The following is an 18,682-nucleotide window of genomic DNA, read 5'->3' as shown; positions in this document are numbered from 1 at the left end:
TTTTTTTTGTGAAAAAATAAAAAAAAAACCCCAAAAACCCCTTTTTTTTTTTTTTTTTTTTTTTTTTTTTTTTTTTTTTTTTTTGTTTTTGGCTTTTTGGTTTTCTGGACAAAATTTGCACCACCACTTTCGTGTTCCTGATAAAAAGACCTTTAATAAATTTAATATATAGGTCGACCAGGTTTGGATAAGTCCTTCTATGGGGTCAGACAGACACCGAAGCGAATACAATAGCCCGTCCCTTATACTTTTTTTATTACTATCGTAATAATAAAGGAAGGACGGGCTAAAAAGTAAGAGGAAAATAAGGAAGAGAAGGAAAATGAGAAAGGAGAGTGAAAGAGAGACGGGTAAATTGTTATGAGAATTTTTTATGGGGCAAATACGTATGGGAGGGAGAGAGAGCATAATATACGAAAGAGAAGGAGCTCATAAATGGACATAAAAACCGAAATAAATATAAAAATAGTCGGTGCACTAAACTTTGGATTCAGTTATTTTCTCTGACATAATTTTGCTGGAGCATTCGATTTTATGTAATCGCCTTCTGAGGTAGCTAGGAATGATGCAAGTAATCAAAAATACCTAATTAATGGACATAAAAACCGAAATAAATATAAAAATAGTCGGTGCACTAAACTTTGGATTCAGTTATTTTCTCTGACATAATTTTGCTGGAACATTCGATTTTATGTAATCGCCTTCTGAGGTAGCTAGGAATGATGCAAGTAATCAAAAATACCTATTTAAAAAAATACGACGTGCTATGGTTAAAATTATTTACAGGAATGATGCAAGTAATCAAAAATACCTATTTAAAAAAATACGATGTGCTATGGTTAAAATTATTTACATAGAAAAGAGAGAAACCATGAGTAAAACAGATAAGATATTTGATTGTAAATTCTTTGTGACCTGAGATGGTATTGCAATGAAGTTTTATTGCTCCATTCCTTTATTCAAATGATTTTACTCACCTACTACCTACCTACTTAAATCAGTACATAAATTTGAACCAAATATAGGTATAGGTATATGAAAAAAAACTTACCTTTCAAGTCGCAAGAGAACATAAGAGGGGAAGTAAGAAAAAGTTATGTGATTTTATTTAGGCTAGGTACCTACTTTTTTTTCCTTTTAGGCGCTTTAACTACTTCAGCTGCTCCAAACGAAGAGCGCAGATTCTTCTCATTCCACGATTGGGGAGTCTCGGTGTACGAACCCACAGCCTGTAGATTGTACCACCAGATCCAGTCCACTGATATCATACCGGGCACCCAGGTAAATATCATTCCATTATTTTAACTTCTTTGTTGCAATTGTTGCTTTTGTTTGGATGTAAGTTTTAAATGTACCTAGTAGTTTGATAAAATCTCTCTTTTCCTCAAACGTCACGTCAGTGGAGTAGCGAACCCACAGCCTGTAGATTGTACCACCAGATCCAGTCCACTGATATCATACCGGGCACCCAGGTAAATATCATTCCATTATTTTAATTTCTTTAGGTAAATATGAATAGGTACTATATTTACTTTCCTTTGTTGCAATTGTTGCTTTTGTTTGGATGCAAGTTTTAAATGTACCTAGTAGTTTGATAAAATCCCTCTTTTCCTCAAACGTCACGTCAGTGGAGTAGGTAGGTACTGACATTATTTACATAGAAAAGAGAGAAACCATGAGTAAAACAGATAAGATATTTGATTGTAAATTCTTTGTGACCTGAGATGGTATTGCAAGGAAGTTTCATTCCTCCATTCCTATATATTTTCAAATGATTTTACTCACCTACTACCTACCTACTTAAATGCTTAAATCAGTACATAAATTTGAATCAAATATAGGTATAGGTATATGAGAAAAAAAACTTACCTTTCAAATCGCAAGAGAACATAAGAGGGGAAGTAAGAAAAAGTTATGTGATTTTATTTAGGCTAGGTACCTACTTTTACAGCCTGTAGATTGTACCACCAGATCCAGTCCACTGATATCATACCGGGCACCCAGGTAAATATCATTCCATTATTTTAACTTCTTTACGTAAACAGGTATGAATAAGTACTATATTTACTTTCCTTTGTTGCAATTGTTGCTTTTGTTTGGATGTAAGTTTTAAATGTAGGAAAATCCCTCTTTTCCTCAAACGTCACGTCAGTGGAGTAGGTACTGAAGTAATCATTTTATGTTTCGCAGGAATATGTATGTGGCGACAAGGGTGTGAATTGCAGCTGGGGTCAAGCCATCAATGTGGCCAACAGATACGTCTATGTATCTCAACCTACCAAGGACAGAGTTCTCGTCATCAGCAAAATACAAATGGTTGTGGTTGACGTAAGTAACACTTATTATTTTCTTGAACAGAATGATTATTGATCACTCCATGGAATTTTCTGGATGAACTTATTAGGTACGATTGTTTGTAGATAGCTCCAAATTGAAGACATCCAAGTATCTACCTTTCTCTGGTGAAAAAGTTTTCAACTCTTGATCACTTAAAAAAAAAAAAATAAATCTTGATCATATTCGAGAGTGTTACATTATTGTTATTTTAACCTCTGCTCTTACCCCTCATTTGCCCCAGGTCATAGTCACAGACAAACCAACAGATACGTCTATGTATCTCAACCTACCAAGGACAGAGTTCTCGTCATCAGCAAAATACAAATGGTTGTGGTTGACGTAAGTAAAACTTTAGTTTCTTAAACAGGATTACCACATTTTTACATTTTCTGGATTAAACTGCGTTTGTTTTGTAGATAGTTCCAAATTGAAGACATCCAATAGCAACTTTTCTCTGCTGAAAAAGATTTCAAGTCTTGATCACTGAACAAAATTAATTCTCGATCATATTTGCAAGTGTTACATTATTGTTATTTTAATCTGATGCTCTTACCTCTTCATTTCCCTCAGGTCATAGTCACTGACAAGTTCCCAGTGGCTCTCCACTATGTCCCTCATTTGGATCAAGTGTGGCTCCTCAACTGGCGTAGTTCTCTGGACGAGGGAGTGAAAACCATCCAAGTTATCCGGGACGCGGCCCAGAAGAGGAAACACCACACTGTTCATCCTGAACCCATTGATGGTCACTTCGATTTGGTCATGAATTTGTTCATGCCTGCTATACAGGTAGGTCTTCTCCATTAATGCTAACTTTAAAAACCATCCAAGTTATCCGGGACGCGGCCCAGAAGAGGAAACACCACACTGTTCATCCTGAGCCCATTGATGGTCACTTCGATTTGGTTATGAATTTGTTCATGCCTGCTATACAGGTAGGACTTCTGCATAATGGTAACTTTAATATGGGAATCAAAGTTGTAAATCTATAGACCGACGGCCGTCAACTATGTGTCGACACAGCTTTCCTGTCAGTCTAGTTAGCTTGGAGGATATCGCGCCAGCCTAGTAAGCACTGGTTTGTGGATTCGATTCCCGCTCGTGACAAACTTTATCCTAAACAAAGAAGGTTCGTTCTTGGAACGGCTGGCTTTCTCCTGTCCTGTCCTTCTTCTCTCTTCGGTTTTGCGACGATAAGACATCGTTGTTGCACTTCTCTCTATCCTATAACGCCATAGATTCACAAACAATGAACTTTCATTTCAGGATATGAGTGGCGCTTTCAACTACGGCTATGTAAGTCATGCAGGACAGCAAGGTCTGTACAAATTGGACCTGGCTAACATGCGCTACGTGAAAACTGTAGACCTCTCCAACTACAGCTGTCTGCCCAAGTCTGCACAGTTCTCTTCTCTGTGTAAGTTTCACCTTTATTTGAATTGAAAAACGGACTCTATCCTTTTTCCCAAAAATTGTAAAACTGGAAGCTTTAAAGTATAATTATGTGGCTAACATGCGCTACGTGAAAACTGTAGACCTCTCCAACTACAGCTGTCTGCCCAAGTCTGCACAGTTCTCTTCTCTGTGTAAGTTGCCTTTCACCTTTATTTGAATTGAAAAACGGACTTTCTATCCTTTTTTCCCAAAAATTGTAAAACTGGAAGCTTTAACGTAATCAAGATATACCTACACATGTAAGGACGATTATTATAACAACACTTTAGAAGTTGCCGATATGCCTAATGCTTTGAAGATATACGTATATGGGTACCTTCAAATGGACTACGTACTTAGCATAATTATCGTTAAAAGCAGTGTTTTATAAATGTCTGATTCCGCCCTTGTATCAACTTTAACGTATACCTTGCTCAAAATGCCGAACCTAACTTCTAAGACGGACAAAGAGGCTAGGGACGTACAAGACTTAGCTCTCGAATGCTAAATACCATTGACAAAGGACAGAGAGATGAAGTTGAAGATAGATACATAGTTACATTTTCTGCTTATGAAAATTGATATTTACGTGGCATGAATGTCAGACAATACTGACAAACGTCAGTAAATCTACATTTCTTCATAACAACCTTCAATTTTCCACTTTCCAGATGGTCTCGTAATCATTGAGTGTGAAAGCTCAGGTCAGTTGGTTCTGGATGGACTGACGGATGCTGTTGTGAGTCACAAGTTCAGTCTTACTGGAAAACCCATGCTGTCACCAGATAGCAGAACCTTACTAACTCTGGATAACCAATCACGACATGGTGTTACGCTTGTAGTGCAGCATGTATCAGGTGAGTTATTTCATATACCTATAGGTACTCGATCCATTACTCATATTGTGTTCAAGGTAGGGTGGAGTAATGCTAAATACCTACGGAACTCAACGCACAGACGGGTTTGAAGAAAAGACTCATATATGTCACCAGATAGCAGAACCTTACTAACTCTGGATAACCAATCACGACATGGTGTTACGCTTGTAGTGCAGCATGTATCAGGTGAGTTACCTATTTCATATGTATATAGGTACTCGATCCATTGTGTTCAAGGTAGGGTGAAGTAGTGCTAAATACCTACGGAACTCAGCGCACAGACGGACACCAGATAGCAGAACCTTACTAACTCTGGATAACCAATCACGACATGGTGTTACGCTTGTAGTGCAGCATGTATCAGGTGAGTTATTCCATATATAGGTACTCGATCCATTACTCATATTGTGTTCAAGGTAGGGTGGAGTAATGCTAAATACCTACGGGACTCAGCGCACAGACGGGTTTGAAGAAAAGACTCATATTTGAAGATGACTCAAATTGTGCATGTATCTTATATTCAGAGAATTTGTATTATGGTTAAGTGGAAAATCTTTCATCACATCTTCCCTTTCAAAGACTCATATTTGAAGATGACTCAATTTGTGCATGTATCTTACATTCAGAGAATTTGTATTAGGGTTAAGTGGAAAATCTTTCATCCCTTTTCCTTTTCAGATGGAGGCCTGAAATTTGTGTTCGATGTGAAAACCACACTAAACATCAGTTCCATAGCGTTCTATCCGTCTCAAACCACACACGGCTACGACTTATATGCCAGCTCCACAGACAAGGAAGACATTCTATTCTTGAACCTCCTCACGGGCAAAGTAGAGATGATGACGGGCGTTGGCAAAGCCATGCAGCCTTCCCTTGCCCAATGGGAAAATCCAAACCGACCTATCGCTGCATCCGGTATATTCGGCCACTACATGGTGACGCCAGCCAACGAAGCCCTCTTTGTGATCAACGGCGAGACTCGAACCGTGAACTGTGAAATAGGAGGCCTTGTACATCCACGAGCTATTGTGTGGGTCACTATGCAGCTGCAATGAACCAATGCGGTCACATTCATCCCAACCCCCGTCCTGCCATGTTAAATATTCAACCGCTATTTACACGGATGTGAAAATCATGTGGACCGAAGAGAATCCGAAACTGAGGAGGTCTCTTGGGACAACATCGCTCCGTTGAAAAGTGATCTGGCAAAATTTTTGCTACCTTATTTAATTATTGTGTGTCTAGGAAAATTAAAACCAAAATATCGGTGTCGGAGTTTCATATTTTGAGGTTGTAATTTGGGTGAGTCATTGTTTGAAAAAAGGAATCTCTTCGGTTCCATATTTTCATCATTCATAATAAAAATATCATTTACACTCTAACATAATAAGTTTATACACTAATAGCGTTTAGTTTTATACCTAAGAGCATTTACCATGAAAAGAAATCATCACGTATTGTTGTATGAAAGTTTTGTACCAAATCATATCAAACATTTAGTGTTTGGAAATGTCCAAGTTCAGAGAAGACCTTCTCTGTCCATATTTTCATCATTCATAATATAAAAATATCATTTACACTCTAACATAATAAGTTTATACACTGATAGCGTTTAGTTTTATAAGAGCATTTACCATGAAAAGGAATCATCACGTATTGTTGTATGAAAGTTTTGTACCAAATCATAACAAACATTTAGTGTTTGGAAATGTCCAAGTTCAGGGAAGACCTTTTCTTAAATGAATGATTAGTTCTTCCTTTTGAAGACCCTTGTGTATTTCTAAAAACATTTAGTGTTTGGAAATGTCCAAGTTCAGGGAAGACCTTCTCTTAAATGAATGATTAGTTCTTCCTTTTGAAGACCCTTGTGTAATTGTGTATTTCTAGTGCCTAGGTCTTCAAGGGAAATAAATTGGTCGAAGTTTGGAGCGCTCTAAATTTGTTGTTGCTATCGAACATGATTGTGATTGTAATGATTGTCTGCTTTTAGTGTGGAACTTTTGCTTGTCATGCTTTTTATCATATGCCGTTATTAGGCGTGAGGTTTACTTTCCCAATAACAAAATTTGTACAAACTGAGTCCAGTAAAAGTTAAAGGAAATGAGTTAGGTATATTTATTTTTATATGAAGCGTGCTTATTTTGAAAAGGCTCAATACAATATTATTAAATAGGAAAAAAAGTAATTGGTAAGTTACATGTTATTATTTTAGTTTCTAGATATTATCATTAAAATTATGAAGCTGTAAGAACATTGTAAACCAAGTGTTAGAAATGATTTACAATTTTGTGCAGTAAAATTGAAAACATCGATTAGACCTTGACAAAATTTTACCTATTATACGTCTAACAAATATGCAATCTCACTAGTACCTTATTGTCTTGCATTCCTAAGTCTGAGATGAGTAAATAAAGTTTTCAAAGTTATCAATTGAAGGTCTTCCATGTTTCTATGTCTCAGCGTTTCTTGTTTACCCCACTTTTAGAGATGATTTATTACTTGTAGTTGGTATCGGTAAACTGATAATTGGGTCAATTGTTTTGTTTACAATGTTCTTAAGGCAAAATGTTTTTGTACAGGAATTCACTAATGTCGTAAAAAAAACTTCATGAGAAGGATTTTGGTAGTTAGTTTCAACCTAACTTGTATACAAAAGTTAGTTAGAATTAGGTATCTTACAACAGCTGTTATTCATATTTTGTCCAGAAATTTTATATTACCTAGATAAGATACCAATAATTCAGGTAGGTATTTATGCCTATTTATTTATCATAATCCGCAGTGGATTTTATTTGCTTACTTTTATTTAGGTAAATGTTCATTTTGTACATAATATTTTACTTTTGTTTAATCCTTTATACCTACCTATCTAATAATTTAATTTGGAAAGCTTGGGAATTTTTCATGACCCAGAAATAAGTATCTACTTTCTGAAACAAAAGGAGAAATTTGTATGAACGCCGGGAAATACAATTGTGTATGCAATGTGCTAAACATTTTAGATCGACTAATGGTCTCTAGGTGGAGGTGCCTAGATCTAATTATTCGACGAGACGCCTATTCTTGTAAATTTTATGGTAACCCCTACCTAGTAGATAATAGGTTGGTAGTTTTCTTTATTTCTTTTTCTAAATTATCCAATAACTTTCAATGTACATAAATTTCGTCGTTTTAGTTTTGTATTGAATTTTGTTCTTTCTTTGCTTTTCATGGCCCTCTTTTGATGTTTTGCTTTATTTTAGTGTTAATCTACGAAAATGTCGTCACCACTTTATCATGAAACTTAAACAATCCATTTTCTACAAAAATTTTAGGTAAAGTGTGTTTTCATGTGTGAGCCTTGGTTGTAAAAAATTGAAGTCAATGTGCTAAAAAATTGTTTGTACAAGATTTATTGTTGAACTTTATCTTAAAGAATAGAACCATCATTTTATGACTTGCGAAACATCCAAAATAATGTTTTGACTTTGCGGTCAGAAGTATGTAAAACCGTAAGCTAAAATAATAATGATTTACCTACCACTGAAATAGAGAAGGTCAATGTAAATAGGTACCATGCTTACAGACAGTATTATCTAGGTTTGCTACATAGTTTGTTGTTCCAATTGCAATTCAATTCAAACAGAATCACATGAGATAGGTATCTCCCTTCCAATAAAATTGTCAAATATTGACTCACGGTCAGTGCAGTGCCTTCCAAAATAATGGCAGAAAATATAACTACGGAATCTGCAATTCAATTCAAACAGAATCACATGAGATAGGTATCTCCCTTCTAATAAAATTGTCAAATATTGACTCACGGTCAGTGCAGTGCCCTCCAAAATAATGGCAGAAAATATAACTATGGAATCACCTACCTACCTACCTACCTATCTTTTTTTCAACATGTGCAAAAAGAAGCCAAGCTATTATAAGATTATGTTGTGCTGATTTCGATAGAGCGGATTTATGCTGACCTCCGGGATTAGGGCAGGGAGCATCAACTTCTTCAAACAATGTTCCCACTGACAGTAAATCATGCAGCAATAATTTTTTAAAATATACCTACCCATGTACCTAGGTACTAGTTACAGATATCGTAACTCATCTTGTTATCACGTCCAAAAGATAGAACCTAGGTAGGTATTTGTTTATTATTATTTACCTATATTGAAACAAATCTAGGTTTCTACTATAGGTCTTACATAACAATGTATGCTCTTTACAATCAGAAGGATTTATGAATCTCAGATCCATTTTTTTCCATAATATTGTACATTTTATTTAAAAAGTAGGTAAGCACATGAAGAACACCTAGGAATACACAAATCTAGGTTTCTACTATAGGTCTTACATAACAATGTATGCTCTTTACAATCAGAAGGATTTATGAATCTCAGATCCATTTTTTTTTCCATAATATTGTACATTTTATTTAAAAAGTAGGTAAGCACATGAAGATCCATGTAACACCTAGGAATATGGTATCAATTGTGGTTTCTGATTTATTGAACTGTATCATCGATATAGGTACTGATGTTTCTTTCAGATTTAAAGTATTGCTGATAGCAAGTTTTGTTTGATATATTATCATCTCCTGATAATAATGTTTTCACTCACCTTCTTCAATAATCCTAAAAGCCAAAGATGTAATTCTTCTGAACCTTTCAAACCATTCAAGTTATCCGGGACGCGGCCCAGAAGAGGAAACACCACACTGTTCATCCTGAGCCCATTGATGGTCACTTCGATTTGGTCATGAATTTGTTCATGCCTGCTATACAGGTAGGACTTCTCCATTAATGGTAACTTTAATATGGGAATCAAAGTTGTAAATCTATAGATCGACGGCCGTCAACTTCTGAGATTAGCAAAGAGCCAATGTTGATCATAAGCCATACCTAGTTAGAACTTAGAAGATATTATGAGTACTTAATTATAATCGGGTAGATTATTTATCAATGTTACTCTACATACTTATTACTTATTACTCTTATTAGCGGTTGGTAGAGGCATTTGAAGTTAAAAGTGTGTGGACATAATGATACCACTTATACAGAACGTTGCTTCAGTTACAATCCAAGTCTACCCCTTTCATGAAACTTTTCACAGTTCAAGCTACCTTTATAGCCAGCCTAGTTAGTTTAGTTGGTAGTGCGTCTGCCTTGTAAGCGCTAGGCCGCGGGTTCGATTCCCGCCCGGGGCGGATTTTATCCTGATGGGATAATGTTCGTTCTCGGAACGGCTGGCTTTCTCCTATCCTGTCTTCCTTCTCTCCTCGATTTCGGGACGATAAGACCATAGCAGTTAAAGTTCCCTCTGTCAAACCTCTTAAAAAAAAAAAAAAAAAAAAAAAAAAAAAAAAAAAAAAAAAAAAACAAAAAAACAAATTTTTCAAAAGTAGGTGAGTAAGCCCTAAGTAAAATTTGGTGTTCTTCGGATCCACTAGTCCAAAATTGACAAATAAAGTTAGGGCTCAAGTATGGCCCAATTGGCCCATGATAGGAGTAGGTATTAGGTAGGTACTTTGTAATACGAGTAATGATCATTTGCAGCTTTCCTGACTGCTGCATGTCCAGTAGGTAATTCAAGGAAATAAAGTATTAATAATGTACCTATTTTATTAATTTATTTTTACATACCTAGGTAATTCAAAATGGTTGCCTTTTTGGTGAAAAACTATCTTATTTTCAGCATGAATAAAACCTTGATTTTTTTATCCATTTTATTAGGTATCGATGGTAGGTAAGTATCTTTAAAATCTTTTTATCTTATCTTTAAAAAAAAATAATAATAATAAAAAAAAACAGCCTAACCAATGATGACCTGGAAAAAACGTGCCGAGGTTATGAGAAAAAGTTTGTTTCTTCTTCTTCTTCTTCTTCTTCTTCTTCTTCTTCTTCTTCTTCTTCTTCTTCTTCTTCTTCTTCTTCTTCTTCTCTCAAGTTCTCTACGTTTTCTTGGGTTCAAAATGTAAAATGAATACAAAGTGCAGTCTATTGCGTTGAAGTTCATTGTCTTGATGCGTACTGTACATTAATCCTGGCATGCCTTTGTGTGTTGCCTATGTGTGTACCATGCTTCATGACTAGCATGTCACAATCCTTCATTTACATAATCATGCTAACATTGAACTGAAAAAGAGTTTTATCTCAAAATTTCTTTCAATCGTGGCATGAATAAATTTTGAAATTAATTTGGGTACAGTGAGTCCCTGGCGAAGTACCTAGCTTTGGAATAGAGAAATACATACCTGACATTTCTACTTGAAACAGTGTTATACCCTTCTATGAAGCTAGGCTCTTCAAACATTCTGATTAAAATCTTCTTTACCCTGGAATAATCTTAGAACTGTTATAAAGCGCATCCTTTTCCAAGGAACCCAAACAAAGTACCCAAAGAATACAACTCCTCTTATAACACTTTTTTCTCTCTTTACAAGCTTCATGCTATTCCAAAACTTTTTCATCTAAGAAATTGTCATAAATAACAACAAGTTTCTTTGTAAGATCAAATTCAAACAAAGATCAATCTTTTGTAATTTCATATCTTATCCATAAATTCATCCATTTCACCCAGTACATCAAGGTTATTATTATTAAAATCAAGAAAGGTTCAGCAAACCAAAATTCAGATGACATTTCAGCATGATTTATCACAAGTATTTTGTCACATATTGCACATGACTTGACTTGAGCTTGACTAATACAAGTTAATAATACCCTTGGTATATGATACATAGGTTATTGTCCTTTCTTTACCTAGATCCTTAAGTTTATCGTTCGAGTGGACTTAAAATCTACCACCGCCGTTTTATTGCTACCTGCATGCACTTGGGTAAAATAATTGCTTTCTTGCAAAACAAGATAGATTAAATTTATTGTTACATTGGGTATGGACTGTATTTATTTGTACTTTAAGTACCCAATAGTGTATGCGCTATGAGTACTTTGTAAGTAGCTGGACAATACATCATGAATGATGTACATTAGGTGACTTTTATTTTACCGCCTTCTCCTTCTGCCTATACAATATACTCTTGAAGAATGCAAAAACGAGCTCTTTTAATTAATTACTTTGTTTTATTATGTCATATTTACTCATTAGTGGATATGTTCTCACTCCATGTAGATAGGTATAACTTTATTAGTAGAACTTTCTTTAGGGATGAAGTATTCATTTCTTTAGTCTTTCTTACCTCTAAGGTACAAAAAATTGTTGGATTCCATTTATGCCATCTGAAACATGTGAAGAATTTCGGCAACCCTATTTCCCTGCTCATTTTTTCAAATAGGTATGACGAAATTTACTAGTTCCTTCTTCTATGATTATGGCAAAGTCCTTAATCTTCATGAAAGACACCCTTAACTCTGGCACCTTTACTTCACATTTCTGGGTACTTCTTCACCCTTTGTTATGTAGTGCCTATACATAGTTCTTGAAAAAGTACGAATAGAGAGGTATAGTTGAAAAGACAAAATAATAATACATGTTGATCAGGTGACCCAAATTTTATTTTTGTACGTTCTGTTAGTTGTTTCATAGGATCATAGGTAATCATAAAAAGTTTTGGAAGTAGGTTAAATTTGATGAACCAATTAAACCAGCTTCAGGCCTATTAGTGGTCGTAATACTGGTCTCATCCTCAGGAGGACCGGAATCAATTCTCTACTAGTCGAAGTTTTTTCAACATTATGTTTGTTTTAATCAGAACTTTTTTTAAAGGACACCCTGTATATTATCGTATTGGAAACACCAATATGTGTAGGTGTGAGAGTATTGAGAGACAGTAAGCTACCCTGCTCGCGGTCTATTACAGGGTAATGCGTGGGAAGTGACTGTTGACAAAAATAAAAAGAGATTTTACTGGAGTTAACACTTTTGAACCACCTTTGCATTATTTCAAGGTACCAAGGAACGGTAAAGTTTGGTCAGAAAATTTATGCTAACTTAACGTCCGGGTTGAGATGTACCTACTGCTCTTAACTACTCGGCCATATTAGTTGAACCTTTCTTTTTTCTTCAACTATTGCCATATTCTAAAGAATGTTCTGTAAATTAGGATGTTTTTCACACTGCCTGACGAAATTTAGGGTCTAGTTAGCTTGGAGGATATCGCGCCAGCCTAGTAAGCACTGGTTTGTGGATTCGATTCCCGCTCGTGACGAACTTTATCCTAAACAAATAAGGTTCGTTCTTGGAACTGGCTTTCTTCTGTCCTGTCCTTCTTCTCTCTTCGGTTTTGGGACGATAATATCGCGCCAGCCTAGTAAGCACTGGTTTGTGGATTCGATTCCCGCTCGTGACGAACTTTATCCTAAACAAATAAGGTTCGTTCTTGGAACGGCTGACTTTCTTCTGTCCTGTCCTTCTTCTCTCTTCGGTTTTGGGACGATAAGACATCGTTGTTGCAGTTCTCTTTATCCTATAACTGCATAGAGTCACATTCACTGACCTTTCATTTCAGGACATGAGTGGCGCTTTCAACTACGGCTATGTAAGTCATGCAGGACAGCAAGGTCTGTACAAATTGGACCTGGCTAACATGCGCTACGTGAAAACTGTAGACCTCTCCAACTATAGCTGTCTGCCCAAGTCTGCACAGTTCTCTTCTCTGTGTAAGTTGACTTTCACCTTTATTTGAATTGAAAAACGGACTTTCTATCCTTTTTTCCCAAAAACTGTAAAACTGGAAGCTTTAACGTATACCTTGCTCAAAATGCCGAAACTAACTTTTAAGACGGACAAAGAGGCTAGGGACGTACCTACAAGGCTTAGCTCTCGAATGCTAAATACCATTGACAAAGGACAGAGAAATGAAGTTGAAGATAGACACATAGTTACAGTTTCTGCTTATGAAAATTGATATTTACGTGGCCTGAATGTCAGACAATACTGACAAACGTCAGTAAATCTACATTTCTTCATAACAACCTTCAATTTTCCACTTTCCAGATGGTCTCGTAATCATTGAGTGTGAAAGCTCAGGTCAGTTGGTTCTGGATGGACTGACGGATGCTGTTGTGAGTCACAAGTTCAGTCTTACTGGAAAACCCATGCTGTCACCAGATAGCAGAACCTTACTAACTCTGGATAACCAATCACGACATGGTGTTACGCTTGTAGTGCAGCATGTATCAGGTGAGTTATTTCATATAAAGGTACTCGATCCTTACTCATATTGTGTTCAAGGTAGGGTGAAGTAGTGCTAAATACCTACGGGACTCAGCGCACAGACGGGTTTGAAGAAAAGACTCATATTTGAAGATGACTCAATTTGTGCATGTATCTTACATTCAGAGAATTTGTATTAGGGTTAAGTGGAAAATCTTTCATCCCTTTTCCTTTTCAGATGGAGGCCTGAAATTTGTGTTCGATGTGAAAACCACACTAAACATCAGTTCCATAGCGTTCTATCCGTCTCAAACCACACACGGCTACGACTTATATGCCAGCTCCACAGACAAGGAAGACATTCTATTCTTGAACCTCCTCACGGGCAAAGTAGAGATGATGACGGGCGTTGGCAAAGCCATGCAGCCTTCCCTTGCCCAATGGGAAAATCCAAACCGACCTATCGCTGCATCCGGTATATTCGGCCACTACATGGTGACGCCAGCCAACGAAGCCCTCTTTGTGATCAACGGCGAGACTCGAACCGTGAACTGTGAAATAGGAGGCCTTGTACATCCACGAGCTATTGTGTGGGTCACTATGCAGCTGCAATGAACCAATGCGGTCACATTCATCCCAACCCCCGTCCTGCCATGTTAAATATTCAACCGCTATTTACACGGATGTGAAAATATAGTACCTATTCATATTTACCTAAAGAAATTAAAATAATGGAATGATATTTACCTGGGTGCCCGGTATGATATCAGTGGACTGGATCTGGTGGTACAATCTACAGGCTGTGGGTTCGTACACCGAGACTCCCCAATCGTGGAATGAGAAGAATCTGCGCTCTTCGTTTGGAGCAGCTGAAAGAAAAGAATGATATAATTAGTTACTAGTTAGTCCTTTGAAGTTTTTCCTCGACTATCATAAGGTAAGCACTTGGATGTAAATGTTGGAATTTCATTATTCACACCGATTTACATCAATGTGGTTTTAAAATGGACATTAAATTTGTATAATCTCTAACTCTTTATCTTTTACGTGTTGAAATGTTGAAGGTCTTACACCTACCTGTACGGATAATACGGATGTACTCTAGGAATTCATACTTTACGGATATACATACTTCATTCTTCTTCTTTTTGCATCACCGTTAGATACTTAGCTGAGGAAAAGGAAATGTTTAAGTATGCTGCTATTGAATGGTAATGTTTTAATTCAATCTTTCAACCACTTACTTGGAGTAGGCTCCTGCTGCACAATCAACGAAGATATGTCGCGGGTGAGACCTCCCTTGTTCTTAGCCTGGCACATGTAAGCCCCGGTGTCAGCGTAGTTTATCTTGTGTATCCTCAGCTCTGAGCCATTTCCTATGAGATCATATTTGTCTGCTTCAAGTTTCAGAGTTTCGTCGTTCTTTAGCCATTCCACCTGCGGGAAAGAACGGAATACCTCAACTTATGCATTTGTCTGCTTCAAGTTTCAGAGTTTCGTCGTTCTTTAGCCATTCCACCTGCGGGAAAGAACGGAATACCTCAACTTATGTGTCCTGCTGTCCTGTATTGAAGGAAGAAGGAAAGGTCATCAAGGAAGAGGAAGGCCAAGATCTATAGCCGTGTCCTGCTGTCCTGTATTGAAGGAAGAAGGAAAGGTCATCAAGGAAGAGGAAGGCCAAGATCTATAGCACCGGGGCTTTGAAACATCACCAAAGTAAGCGCAACTGATCTATTCAAAAATTAATTTCCAGAGAAAGGTATTTATTTTCGAATAACGATACTTTGCACTATGTACAAGTACATAGGTATAGTTTAGATCAACATTATCAACTTAGTATAGTTACACAATGGTTGACCCCAGTTTCCTGTGAATTTATTATACTTATCCAGTGGTTGACAGTTTCAGTGATCCTACTTGCCTTAGGGAAAGGCTCTCCCACTACATGACAAAACATGGATGCTTCTTCTCCTGGCCTTCGAGACTGAATTCTTGGGGTCACCTTTACTTCTGGAACAGCTGAAATAATCAGATACAAAACTATGTTAGAAAATAGCTTTGAATAAAAGGTGCACTGGTGAAACCCTAAAAAGAGTAGATCTTAGGTATTTTCCTTTTGCGAATTTTAATGCATTTTTTTTTTTCATTTGGTCTCAAACTCTCAACAATTTATGTGAAATTATGATCAATAATTAACCCCTCATGGAACTAAAGAACCCAAACTCTTGGGGTCACCTTTACTTCTGGAACAGCTGAAATAATCAGATACAAAACTATGTTAGAAAATAGCTTTGAATAAAAGGTGCACTGGTAAAACCCTAAAAAGAGTAGATCTTAGGTATTTTCCTTTTGCTGAATACTTACTATGCACCGTCAACACATGTGTCTGTGTGACGTCACTATTCCGCTGAGCATGACACGTATAGTTCCCAGCATGCATCAGTTGTATCTTCGTAAGAAACAGGGATCCGTCCGAGAAGACCCGAACTTCGTCGACGCCTAACGAAGCGAGATCGGCAGAGTTCCGTTTCCAAACGATGGGAGGCGGAGGACTACCGCTGACGTCACACTTGATCTCGACGTTTTCGCCCACTCTGGCGGACAAATAGTTAACTTCCAACGCCTTGTCCAGCGACACTACGGAGAGACCTTGAAAATAAAACAAAATGAACATACCTATGTATAAGGAGAAATGAAATGGCAAGTTTGTTTTGCAATAACTTCCAAGTATTCGAATAAAGTGAAGTGGATTTTGCGAATACTACACATCGAATAAATACAATAATGATGTTTACCTATCTTGGTCAACAACCAACGTAATGTCCGAATCCTCACTAGTTCATATCACCAGGGGCGAAATGCTTTCCTATTTTATACTCCTGTCCAAACAAAACCTACACATCAATCAAACTTCATACGCACAAGCTCCCTAGAGGAAATTCGAAACATAGGGGAATGGGAAATAACTTTGGAAATCACGTCTCTACAGTAATTGGAGCTTTACTGATAGTTTCTAACTTCCAACGCCTTGTCCAGCGACACTACGGAGAGACCTTGAAAATAAAACAAAATGAACATACCTATGTATAAGAAGAAATGAAATGGCAAGTTTGTTTTGCAATAACTTCAAAGTATTCGAATAAAGTGAAGTGGATTTTGCGGATACTACACACCGAATAAATACAATAATGATGTTTACCTATCTTGGTCAACAACCAAAGTAATGTCCGAATCCTCACTAGTTCATATCACCAGGGGCGAAATGCTTTCCTATTTTATGTTCCTGTCCAAACAAAACCTACACATCAATCAAACTTCATACGCACAAGCTCCCTAGAGGAAATTCGAAACATAGGGAAATGGGAAATAACTTTGGAAATCACGTATCTACAGTAATTGGAGCTTTACTGATAGTTTCATCCAGATTTTTAATTAAAATCCTATCTATGTATTTAAGGATATATCCAGTCGTGTTGAAAGCTGGACGACATTGAAAGGGGAACAAGTAATCTTTTCGATAGTACTAGATAATCTAGGTATCCCACGGGGGTTAAGGAAATCACGTATCTACAGTAATTGGAGCTTTACTGATAGTTTCATCCAGATTTTTAATTAAAATCCTATCTATGTATTTAAGGATATCCAGTCGTGTTGAAAGCTGGACGACATTGAAAGGGGAACAAGTAATCTATTCGATAGTACTAGATAAGCTAGATATCCCACGGGGGTTATAAAATCCTATCTATGTATTTAAGGATATCCAGTCGTGTTGAAAGCTGGACGACATTGAAAGGGGAACAAGTAATCTATTCGATAGTACCTACTTGATAATCTAGATATCCCACGGGGGTTATCGAAGATCAATCTAACCAATTACTTACTGGATAATGCCAGCGTATGCTCCGAGACCAATTACCGAGTTGGTATTAAATAGAAAAAGTTTTTCGAGTAAAAAAGTTTGAAATGACATGGTTTTCATAAAGACTCGTTGCTAATATTGGAACTTCGTGATACGGTCAGGATAAGAAATAACGAAGTTAGCTGTATGTTTAACCTAGTTTCTTGAGAAAATTGTACCCTTACCGACAAGGTCTTTAAGTCAGAGGAGAAAATACTTTTTATCTATGTATTTAAGGATATCCAGTCGTGTTGAAAGCTGGACGACATTGAAAGGGGAACAAGTAATCTATTCGATAGTACTAGATAATCTAGATATCCCACGGGGGTTATATTGAAGATCAATTTGACCAATTACTTACTGGATAATGCCAGCGTATGCTCCGAGATCAATTACCGAGTTGGTATTAAATAGAAAAAGTTTTTCGAGTAAAAAAGTTTGAAATGACATGGTTTTCATAAAGACTCGTTGCTAATATTGGAACTTCGTGATACGGTCAGGATAAGAAATAACGAAGTTAGCTTTATGTTTAACCTAGTTTCTTGAGAAAAATTGTACCCTTACCGACAAGGTCTTTAAGTCAGAGGAGAAAATACTTTGTCGGACGAGTTTTTGACAAGTTTTGAGGTTTACCCCTGGTGTTGCTAATCCTGATCCTAAATAGGGTACCTAATCTACGAGTGGTGAGTATTCTGAATTTACTTTACCCTAACTCTTACCAATATCATGTTACCAAATTCATAGCACCTCCGAGGGTAGGTATCATACTAGGGGTTTCATATCCCCAAAACCCAAGTGTACCTTTTTATCAAAATACATCATCTGGAAGAAAATCTTTAAACCAAGTTGTGTGGATTTTTTTCTGTTAGTGTTAGCTTTATTTTAAAAACTTGTGCAGTTTTTCAAGAGAAGCATTTAGCTATCATGACGTGCAGCTTAGTGAACAGCTTGAGCTGCTTAAAGTTTTTTTTTTTTTTCATTCGAAACTTACCATTTTTATACTCGGTTTTTTTATCCTTTATTAATTTTTTGTTTTAAATTA

At 36.7% G+C, this 18,682-nt stretch overlaps 3 protein-coding genes across 3 annotated transcripts in view; 2 read left to right on the top strand and 1 right to left on the bottom strand.

Annotated features, from left to right (window-relative positions):
* Positions 1-5,969, top strand: part of LOC103515853 (follistatin-related protein 5-like) — a gene marked incomplete at its 5' end in the record, with an annotated part of 11,620 nt that extends 5,651 nt beyond the window's left edge. The window contains 6 exon segments of the mRNA XM_026828430.1: positions 1,165-1,281; positions 2,191-2,328; positions 2,908-3,123; positions 3,601-3,751; positions 4,440-4,625; positions 5,325-5,969. Coding sequence (XP_026684231.1) covers positions 1,165-1,281; positions 2,191-2,328; positions 2,908-3,123; positions 3,601-3,751; positions 4,440-4,625; positions 5,325-5,701 — 1,185 coding nt within the window.
* Positions 5,970-9,303: 3,334 nt separating this feature from the next.
* Positions 9,304-14,428, top strand: LOC103515851 (follistatin-related protein 5-like). The gene is made up of 4 exons (XM_008480793.3): positions 9,304-9,413; positions 13,096-13,246; positions 13,584-13,769; positions 13,981-14,428. The coding sequence occupies exons 1-4, from the start codon at positions 9,387-9,389 to the stop codon at positions 14,355-14,357; spliced, it is 741 nt and encodes a 246-aa protein (XP_008479015.2). The 5' UTR covers positions 9,304-9,386; the 3' UTR covers positions 14,358-14,428.
* A 37-nt stretch (positions 14,429-14,465) lies between these two features.
* The window catches only part of LOC103515852 (follistatin-related protein 5), a gene marked incomplete at its 5' end in the record, with an annotated part of 37,637 nt that continues 33,420 nt past the window's right edge, over positions 14,466-18,682 (bottom strand). The window contains 4 exons of the mRNA XM_026828429.1: positions 14,466-14,611; positions 14,987-15,179; positions 15,664-15,761; positions 16,107-16,391. Of these exons, the coding sequence (XP_026684230.1) occupies positions 14,466-14,611; positions 14,987-15,179; positions 15,664-15,761; positions 16,107-16,391 (722 nt within the window). The remainder of the gene's footprint in view (positions 14,612-14,986; positions 15,180-15,663; positions 15,762-16,106; positions 16,392-18,682) is intronic.

This window comes from Diaphorina citri, unplaced genomic scaffold, assembly GCF_000475195.1.
Source record: "Diaphorina citri unplaced genomic scaffold, Diaci psyllid genome assembly version 1.1 scaffold1427, whole genome shotgun sequence".
Taxonomy (NCBI): domain Eukaryota; kingdom Metazoa; phylum Arthropoda; class Insecta; order Hemiptera; family Psyllidae; genus Diaphorina; species Diaphorina citri.
The sequence above is the reverse complement of the archived record's forward strand: the minus strand, read 5'-3'. Positions and strand labels throughout refer to the sequence as shown.

Excerpts from the sequence above, each read along its gene's own strand:
- LOC103515851 (XM_008480793.3), top strand. The coding sequence starts at position 9,387 with ATGAATTTGTTCATGCCTGCTATACAG. Across the intron at positions 9,414-13,095 it reads TGTTCATGCCTGCTATACAG|GACATGAGTGGCGCTTTCAA; the intron begins GTAGGACTTCTC and ends CTTTCATTTCAG. Across the intron at positions 13,247-13,583 it reads TGCACAGTTCTCTTCTCTGT|ATGGTCTCGTAATCATTGAG; the intron begins GTAAGTTGACTT and ends TCCACTTTCCAG.